This window comes from Rhincodon typus, chromosome 25, assembly GCF_021869965.1.
Source record: "Rhincodon typus isolate 14 chromosome 25, sRhiTyp1.1, whole genome shotgun sequence".
Lineage (NCBI taxonomy): Eukaryota > Metazoa > Chordata > Chondrichthyes > Orectolobiformes > Rhincodontidae > Rhincodon > Rhincodon typus.
This window is the reverse complement of record NC_063356.1, coordinates 41215172-41225731: the sequence shown is the minus strand read 5'-3', so window position 1 is coordinate 41225731 and position 10560 is coordinate 41215172. Positions and strand designations below refer to the sequence as shown.

At 40.8% G+C, this 10560-nt stretch overlaps 1 protein-coding gene across 3 annotated transcripts in view; it reads left to right on the top strand.

The window, feature by feature from the left end:
- Nucleotides 1–375: 375 nt before the first annotated feature.
- The window catches only part of LOC109911707 (sodium-coupled monocarboxylate transporter 1-like), a 76204-nt gene continuing 66019 nt past the window's right edge, over nucleotides 376–10560 (top strand). For 2 of the 3 annotated variants that reach the window (XM_048612017.1, XM_048612018.1), the window contains exon 1: nucleotides 376–860. In XM_048612017.1, the coding sequence (XP_048467974.1) occupies nucleotides 507–860 (354 nt within the window). In that variant the 5' untranslated portion in view covers nucleotides 376–506. The remainder of the gene's footprint in view (nucleotides 861–10560) is intronic. The other variant, XM_048612019.1, reaches the window with a different exon arrangement.

Sequence of the window (10560 nt, the reverse complement as noted above, 5' to 3'; positions counted from 1 at the left end):
AGTAAATGCTGTTTAATATAGTTAATTATTGATACTCCAAATTCAGAGTTCAGAAAATGAGATAATTTGGAAGAAGTTAAAAATCACTGGTAAAGCCAATGGTTCCTTTATAAACAGTTCTGATAGGAGATAAGGTGATTTGTGACTCAATCTGTTAGGTGCAGTACAAAGGTTTTCTTTGAGCTGTGCTATGTGAGAAGCCAAGAACCAAGGCGTGGAAACGAGCTTTCCGTGTCTCTTTGTTTTTGTTCCAATTTGCACTTGCTCGCAATCGACCAAAACCTATTATATAGTCCTTTCATCGTCTAGTACTTCCATTGATGCACAGAACGTTTTGACAATTACTCTTTTTGGCAATTTTGTTCTTTTGTTCCCAAACACATTTTTCAGAAGAACATGAGTTTTGTTTTATGAACTTGAGTTGATATAGTTTGTTTTCAAATATTTTCTTCAACCAACTTTCACTTCTTTGAAGAGTACAACTCCCACTTTGAATTTATTTGGAAATGTCTACTCCTCGCACAACCATGGGTGAGTTCACAGTGTGGGATTATGTGGTATTCGTGATCATGCTGCTTATTTCTGTGTCCATTGGAGTCTATCATGCAATTAAAGCTAGGGGCCAGCAATCGAACAGCCAGTTTTTGCTTGGAGACAGACAGCTGAGGGCATTGCCTGTGGCTATGTCCCTTACTGCCAGCTTTATGTCTGCAGTGACAGTGATTGGGACACCAGCAGAGGTTTACCGTTTTGGGGCCATGTTCTTGATTTTCTGCATTAGCTATGCCATAGTGACCATCATCAGTGCTGAATTCTTCCTGCCTGTATTCTACAGACTCAACATCACCAGTACTTATGAGGTAAGAACAAAAAAAATGTAATTTGTAAATCTTAAAGTACAAACTATGCTTAACCAATATCCAATATTAGACGAGCAGAAATTTCCTTTAACTGTATATGGAGAAGACTGAAGTAACTGTCTTTGATCCTCACCACAAACTCTATTTCCTAGCCACCAACTTCATCCCTTTCACTGGTAATTTCTCAGTCGGAGCAAGATCATTTACAGTGCTGGCATTCTATTTGACCCTGAAATGATCTCCAAACCCATAATCCTCTATTCTCAAGAAGACCAATGTAACATTATTCATCAGCTCATCTGAAACTTTCATTCGCGCCTTGCCTTCACTCCCTCTATACTTGATTAATCTAGTGCGCTCCGTGACAGACTCCTAAATTGCGTCCTTCATAAACTTGACATCATCCAAAACTCACTTTCTGTACCTTAATTCATACCAAGGTCAGGTCAACCATCATCCCCAAGTTCACTGATCTACATTAGCTTCTGATATTGTTACTCCTCAAAATTAACAAGTTTTCAAAATTGTTTTCAAATCCTTCCGTGACATCAATTCTTTATCTCTTTAACTCCTCCAAAAATAACATCAACTACAATTACTGCTTCTCTTCAGCCGTGGCTTTTTGTGCACCGTGACCTTTTTGGATAACTATCAATGGCATACAAACAAAACGTGCTAGAGAAATGCAGGTCTGGCAGTGTCCATGCAGTGAGAAACAGAGATAATGTTTTGTCAAATATGACTCTTCAGAACACAGAAGAGCCCAAGGATGAATTATATCAGGCTAGAACTTTTTTTCTCTCTCCACAGATTCTGCCGATGTGCTGAGTTTTCTAAGACTTTTTCGTTTTTATTTCAGATCTCCAGAGCTGCAGTACTTAGCTTTTATTCAACTTGTAGTGGCAGTGCTTCCAGCTATCTAGTCCCAGGTTTTGAAATTCCATCCGTAAACCTCGTCAATGCTTTCTCTCCTTCTTTATGTCAGTCTTCCAGACACTTGGTAGCATGTTCTAATGTTTATAGGACTTTAACTGGGAACTTGGGTTAGGGTTAGGGCATGTAACCACAAGGCTAGTGCAAATTGTTAACATTTGTTGTCTAGAAATGATGTACATAAACATGGTAGACAAGAGCTTTCTGTTGCTTTTTTCCATGACATAGCTCCTTACGAAAATGATCTGGAGCTCTAAATTGAATATTATTACATTTAACCCCATAGTCTGCAAAATGACTTTAAATTCGTGTTCAATCCTTGCCTGATGATGTTCCTCTGAAGCACCTGAGTACATCCTATAACATGACAGGTTTTAAATAAGTATGAACAGGATTGTTTTTATGCCAAAAGGAGTGTTTATATTACGCCATCCAGGACCTCAGTATATTCCAAAGTGCTTTGCAGCCAGTGTCATAATTTTTGAAGTGTAGTCACTGCTATTTTGTTGACCTTGCAGCCAACCTCTTCATAGTGTGTTCCCACAAACACCACTGGCATACAAGATCAGAAGGTTACAAAAGATTGAATTGAGAAGATAAAGAGGAACTATTTCCTTTGTTGGGGAGTTCAGAACAAAGCATCATAACCTTACAATTAACAACAAGCTAATCAGCAATCATGTCAGTTATGGGGAAGATCAGGGATTTCTGCTGAGAGGAAAATAACAATACACCTGTGTTTCCACGGCATGCACTTTGTAGTCATAGAATGCCACACAAATACAACCGAACTCTTAGAGCAGTAAAACTATCAGAGCCAGTCTCTCACAATCATTAATCCTCTCCCTGTCTTACCTCCCTATTGACAACAGTTATTTAATAAAAGCAAAGATCAAACCTGCTGAATATAGAACACGTTGAAACTGATCACTGTTATAAAATTGATCAATCTTTACTTAAAATTGAGATAAAAACCTGAACCACTCAGAGTAAACAAAGAAATTTATCATTAGTTAGTGCTTTCAACAGAGAGGTACAACAATTAAATAAATGTCGACACCAGAAATTTATGTACATAGGTGAACAATGGTTGCTTAGATGAGTAACTGCAGAGTTCCCGGAACTTGTTTAACTGCATTCCAGTCAGTATTATATTCTTCATTGACACAGGGATAAAGTGGTGTGGGAGTTGAAGGTGAGGAAATTATGAATCTGAACTCCAATCGGCTAAATTCTCTGGTCACAGAATTCATTCACTCATAATATGCCATTAAGAGCAAGAATTTTACCCAAATATAAAACATAGACAAATCTTTCTGAAGCCAATTTGTTGAGTTTCATGAACAGTTTCTCTTAGTGAAGCCTAGTGAGTTTCTTTGCAATGTCATCCAAAATATAACCTTAATACTTCCTACCCTGCCTCAATGGTGTCCCTCACATCCACGCTAACACGATTCTACTATCTGCCAAAACCGGAAGAACAAACCACTGCCAAGATAGATTAACATCACTGGCACCGAAACAATCTTCAAATGGCTGTTGAGCTGTCAGTCTGGAGTTGATCTGCACGATTTGTCACATTTACCCTGGATGTGGCAGGTTAGGCGAACTTGGAACCTGTTTTGCAGACAGGTACCTAGAGTTCCTGGAGGACAGTAGGGCATGGTCTTTTTTCTCAGAGCCAGCAGAAGAGGCCATTCCACCAGATCCTGTCAGTCTGGACTGAGGTTGCCATTCAGTCAATGCAACCTCAGCTGTCTGAAGGAATGCCCAGAGGTGAAGGAAGAAGATCAACTATACTTTCTCTGCTAAGGGCCACCATCTTCTCTGCTACCTCACATTCACTCCATCTCTGCTGCTGTATTTGATTTGATTTGGTTCAATGTATTGTAGCCACATGTATCTAGGTACAGTGAAAAGCATTGTTTTGCCAGTAGTACAGGCATATCATATCAAACAAAGGCATAGTGATCAAACCACTTCACCTTCAATGACCCACTTCGCCTTCAACGACAGCATACACAAACAAATCAACGAACATCAATGGGATCCCCAATATCAGGACTGATTGCAGAAGCAGTAATGCAAAGGTTAGAATGGACAGTGCTCACCACTTTCCAACCCAAACTTTGGGTCCGATATGTAGATGACACGTTCATGATTATCAAACGCACAAAAGTAGAAGAAACCCACCAACACATAAACAACATCCTCACCGGGATAAATTTCACAAAAGAAGAAGAACACAATGACTGACTACCCTTCCTGGACATAATGGTAGAATGCAAAAACAATGAGGACCACCAGAGTAGCCTATATAGAAAGACCACACATACAGACCAGATACTCAATCACACTGGCAATCACCCTAACACCCACAAACAGAGCTGCATCAGGACACTATTTAAATGAGCCACGACACATTGCAGCTACCCGGAACTATGCAGAACAGAACAGGAGCACCTATACTGAGCCTTCAAAAGGAATGGATACCTGAAAAGCAGAATCCACTGTTATGTTTGAGACAGATCACAACAGGAAGGCACAACATGACCAGACTCTCTAATCACCCTACCATACATCAAGGACATTTCAGAGATGACCACAAGACTACTCAGACCTCTAGGTATCAGAGCAGCCCACAAACCAACAACCACCCTGCGATAGCTACAGACGAACGTAAAGGATCCCATACCCCAAACCAGCAAAACTGATGTAATATACAAAATACCATGCAAGGACTGTGAGAAATACTACATAGGCCAAACCGAAAGAAAATTGACAGTATGGATACATGATCAACAACTAGCCACTGAGAGACACGACCAATTCTCACTGGTCTCACTACACACAGACAAAGAAGGACACGAATTCGACTGGGACAACACATTGATAATCGCACAAGCCAAACAGACATATGCCAGAGAATTCCTGGATGCCTGGTATTCTAACCGGAACTCCATCAACAAACACATTGAATTAGACCCTGTGTACAAACCACTGAAAAACAAAACCGGAAGTGGTACCAAACACCCCAACAACTGAAGCATATAAATAACTAGCGGGACAGAACACCAACACTTCACCGGAGGCACACTGATGATGTTACCAAGCAGGGTGATGAAACATTTGCAACTAAACCAACTGCCTCGGCGAGCATGTCTATAACGTCAGACAACAGGGTCCTTAAATGAGGTTGTCTGTGTGTAGAACCACAGAAGGTGGGAGAGATTATAAATGAATATTTTGTGTCAGTTTTTACTGTGGAGAAAGACATGGAGGCTAGGGAACTCAGGAAAATAAATATTGATATTTGGAAGAGGAGATACTGGAGGTGTTAAAAAATATTAATGTGGATAAATCTCTGGGACCTGATCAAGTGTAACCCAGGACATTCTGGGAAGCTAGGGGAGAAACTGTGGGGCCCCTAGCCTGGGAACTATAGATCAGTGAGCCTGATGTCACTGGTGGGAACATAGTTGGAGGGGATTCTGAGAGATAGGATTTATATGCATTTGGAGAGGCAAGGATTGATTAAGGGTAGTCAGCATGGCTTTGTGTGTGAGAACTCATGTCTCACAAACTTGATTGAGTTTTTTGAGGATGTAATCAAAGAGCTAGATGAGGGCAGAGTAGTAGACATTGTCTACATGGGCATTAGCGAAACCTTTGACAAGGTTCTGCATGGTAGACTGATTAGTAAAGTTAGTCCCGTGGATTCAATGGGAAATTGCTAATTTGGTACAAAATTGGCTTTACGGTAGAATAGAGAGGGTGGTGGTGGAGCTGAAAACAAAAAAAATGCTGGAGATTGCAGCATCAGTGGAAAGAGGGCAACATTTCAAGTCTAGATCACTCTTCATCAGAGTGCTGTTTTTCGGACTGGAGGCCTATGACCAGCAGTGTTCTGCAGGGACCAGTGCTGGGTCCACTGTTGTTTATCATTTATATAAATGATTTGGATCAGAACTAAGGAGACATAGCTAGTAAGTTTGCAGACACACCAAAATTGGTGGCACCGTTGACAGGGGAGAAGGTTGTCTAAGATTACAAAAGGATTTGGATCAATTTTGCCAATGGACTGACAAGTGACAAATGGAGTTTAATTTGGATAAATGCGATTTTGGTAAAACAAACAAGGGCAGGACCTATACAGTTAATGATAGGTCCTTGTTAAACAGTGTTGTTAAACAGACAGACCTAGGGGTTCAGATACTTAGCTCTTTGAAAGTTGCATCATGAGTAGATAGGGTAGTTAATAAGGCTTTAATGAAAATGTAGCTTGGGTTGCAGTTGGAGTTGTTGGTTGGTTCGCCGAGCTGACTGGTTTTTATGCAAACATTTCATCTCCCTTCTAGGTGACATCGACAGCACTGACAATGTCACCTAGAGGAGAGACAAAATATTTGCATGAAAACCAGTCAGCTCAGCAAACCAACCAACAATTCCAGTCAATAAGGCGTTTAGCACACTTGTCTTCATTGCCCACACCATTGAATATAGGAGTTCTGGTTGCCCTTCCATGTGAAGGATATTATTAAATTGGAGAGGGTACAGAAAAGATTTACAAGGATGTTACCGGGACTGGAGGGTTTGAGTTATAAAAATAGGCTGGATAGGCTGGGACTTTTCTCACTGGAGTATAGGACATTGAGAGTTGACCTTATAGAAGTTTATAAAATCATGAATGGCGTAGATAAAGCAAAAAGCAAAGATCTTTTCCCTAGGATGGGGGAGTTCAAAACTAGAGGGCATATTTTTAAGGTGAAAGGAGAAAGATTTAAAAGGGACTTGAGTGGGTAACTTTTTCACATAGAGGGTGGTTCATATGTAGAATGAACTGCTAGAGGAAGTGATAGATGCAGCCATCGTTACAAGATTTAAAAGATATTACATGAATAGGAAAGGATTAGAGGGATATGGGCCAAACACAGGCAAATGGAACTAGTTCAGTTTGGGAACATGGTTGTCATGGAAGAGTTGGACGCTATTGTAGCTCAGGCAGGGGTGAGATGGTGAGGTGGAGGGTGGTGGGGCAAAGTGGAAGAAGGCAAGAGAAGACAGGGATGTTGTGAACATTCAGGTAGGTTTGGAGCCAGTGAGCCCTCAGAGTGTGCAAGCAGCCATGAGTTGCAGTCTAGTCCAGTCCATGAGCTAGATGCCCGTCCCTGTGCATGAAATGTCTTTGCCGCAAAATTACACTGAAAGTTGCCAGTCCATCCTGAGGTGCATCTTTAAAGTGCAGAAGAGTCCTGCAAGTGGATTGGAGAGGTGTCATGAGGATCCTGAGAGACTAGCAGATCCCAGTTTCAGTAGATAGTTCAGCCTGTGCAATGGAAAGTGCTAGGTGACCTGATGATGGTTAAGCAGCAATCGCTCATTCCCATCAGGAATTGCCCATACCCACTCTGACTTTCAGATCGGGAATTTTTGGTATCTAGTTTAATCAAGACAGGTGGTAAGATAACAAGGTGTACAGCTGGATGAACACAGCAGGTCAGGCAGCATCAAAGGAGCAGGAAAGAAGGGCCTGAAGAAGGGTCGAGACCCGAAAAGTCAGGTTTCCTGCTCCTCTGATGTTGCCTGGCCTGCTATGTTCATCCAGCTCCACACTGTGTTATCTCAGACTCCAGCATCGGCAGTTCCTACCATCGTTGAGGTGGTAAGATAAGATGTTTTTAATATGTACAGATCTATCAATCTTAGACTTGAACACACACAACTATTAAGCCTCAGCAGCTCTCTGGGGCAAAGAATAACAAAGATTTGCCATCTCTTGAGTGAAGAAATTCCACCACATCTCAGTCTTCTATCCATGGACTCTGTTTACACGGCTCACTGCCGTTGAAAGGCGGCCAACGTCATCAAAGACCCATCACACCCTGGTAATGCTCTCCTACAACTCCTTCCATCAGGTAGAAGATACAGAAGCCTGAACACGCACCAGCAGGTTCAGGAAAAGCTTCTTTCCAGCTGTTATTAGACTGATTAATGGACTCTAGCCTCAAATACTGTAAGCTGCAATGTAACCTGTAAGTCATTTCTGAAGAAGGGATTAGGCCCAAAACGTCAGCTTTCCTGCTCCTCTGATGTTGCTTGGCCTGCTGTGTTCATCCAGCTCTACACCTTGTTATCTCCGCCTCTAAGTCTTTTTGAGCTGTACATCCTTTGCTGGCTGTGCTCTGCCTGTGCTGCTCGTAAACAAAGCTTTTCACTGTATTTCAGTACATGTGACAATAAATCAATCAATCCATCTTAAATGGGCTACCTCTCCGTTCTGAAACTGTATCTCCAGGCCTTGACTCTCTCTCAGCCAGTGAAAACACCGGTCCTGCAACTACCCTGTTAATCGTGTAAGAATTTTGTATGTATGATTCTGATCGCCTTTCATCTATTCCCATGGGGCATCCCTCCATCCCAGGAATGAATTTGGTGAGCCTTTGTTGCTCTCCCTCCACAATAAGTGTATCTTTCCACCAGCAAAATTCCACACGTACTCCACAAGTGTGATCTCACCAAGGCTATACGTAACTGCTCTTACACACAAATCCTCTTGTAATAAAACCTAAATGCTATTTGGCTTCTAAATTGCTTGCAGCATCCACTCCTTAACTATAACCAATCCATTATAATACCTCACCCATTCTCGTATTTAATCTATTACTAACCCTAAATCTGAAATATACTCAATCCATTCATGCACTCAATCTATTATTGTATCCAAGCTGTTACTTGGTCCAATCCATTATTAGCGATGTATTAATGTACCCATTTCTGCTTGTAAGAACAGAAGATACAATTCCTCCCCTTCTCTCTTCTTACAGCCTGAGGCAACTAAATTCTCCCTCCAGATGAAACAGTTATTTCCTTCAGTTATTATTTTGCATTCACTACTCACAAAGTTCTGAAGGGGTATAAAAAATGGATACTGAGTAATTGCTGGGAAATATACAACACAGGGCCATTGTCTCAGTATAATGGACAATCATTCGCCACTGAGACAAGGAAACTTTCTTTCACTTAAAGGATTGTGAAACATTGGAATTAACCATCTTGAGGATTGTGGATGCTCCATCATTGAATATAGTTAAGGCTGGGAGTGACAAATATTTAGCCTGTTCAGGAATCAGGGATATGAGGAGTGAGTAGGGAATGAAGTTCAAGCCCAAGAACAACCACGACCATATCGAATGGTGCAACAAGACCACATGGTCTACTACTGTTGCGATCTCTTCTGTTCTTGTGATACCTATTCAGTACCTACCATTCATATCTCCTCTGGAGACCTGTCCCAATTCTACGCCCTTCGATTCTGCTCTGTAAAACTAGTCCTCAATTAGTGTGTGTCTTGTTAACTCTGTTTCTCTCTTCACAGGTGCTGCAAGATCTGTTCAGGATCTTCAGCATTTTCTGCTTTTAGTTCAGAGTTCCAGCATCTGCAGTATTTTATCTTTATATTACTGTGTCCATTTTATTGTACTCAATCTATTACTTTACTCAATCCATTGCTTTACTGCAACCAACTTTACGCCAATTTGTTATTTATAACTGAACTTTATTTAATATTACACGATACTTAACTGCAATGATCCATTACTGTTCTAGGTACACTACAGTGCATAATTAATTTCTGTACCTGATCTATTACTGTGCCCAATTGATTGTTGTAACCAATCCATCACTATACTGAATTAATTATAGTACACAATTGATTGCTGTACTAAATTTATTACTGTACCAACACTAAACAGAAACCTCAACTGAATATTTTTTAATCAGTCCCAATTACTGTAACCAATACCTTACTTTAATCAATCTATTACTGTATGCAAACCATTGCAATACTCAATACCTTACCAGACTGGTTTAATTGTGACTTTCTTTTAATATTCATTCATGGGATGCTGGCTAGGCTAGCATCTATTGCCCATCCCTAATTAAGAGTTAAGAGTTAAGTGTCAACCATATTGCTGTGGATCTGGAGTTATATGTGGACCAGATCAGGTAAGGATGGCAATTTCAAATCGTGGGCCAGATAGGTTTTCCTAACAACAGACAATGGTTTCACGGTGACCATTCCATTCTTAACTCTAGATTTTTATTGAATTCAAATTCCATGCCTCTGCAATATTCAAATCCAGGTCCCCAGAATGTTACCAGGATTTCTGGATTAATAGCAGATAGCAAGAACTGCAGATGCTGGAGTCAGGGTTGATACAGTGTGGAGCTGAAGGAACACAGCAGGTCAGGCAGCATCAGAGGATCAGGAAAATCGACATTTCGAGTTTACACCCTTCATCAGGACTGGGGAGAGTCCTGATGAAGGGTTTAGGTCTGAAGCGTTGACTCTTCTACTCCTCTGAAGCTGCTCTCTCTGGATTAATAGTCTAGTGATAATACCACTAGACCATTGCCTTCTCCCATTACTGAAATCTGTTTACTGGTGTAATCAAATCATTTACTGTGTTCAAATCATTGCAACCAACTGTAACCAATCTATGACTGCACCAGATATTCTATTAGAACCTACTATTGTACCCATTCATTGTTATACCCAATGCATTAGTGTACTAAATCCATTACAGTAAACAATCTATTACTGCCCTAATCTATTCCTGTATACGATTCCAATCGTACACTATCCCTGTACTCATTTGATAATTGTATCCAGTGTATAATTATATCTAAGATAGTAGGAACTGCAGATGCTGGAGAATCCGAGACAACAAGGTGCAGGGCTGGATGAACACAGCAGGCCAAGCAGCAT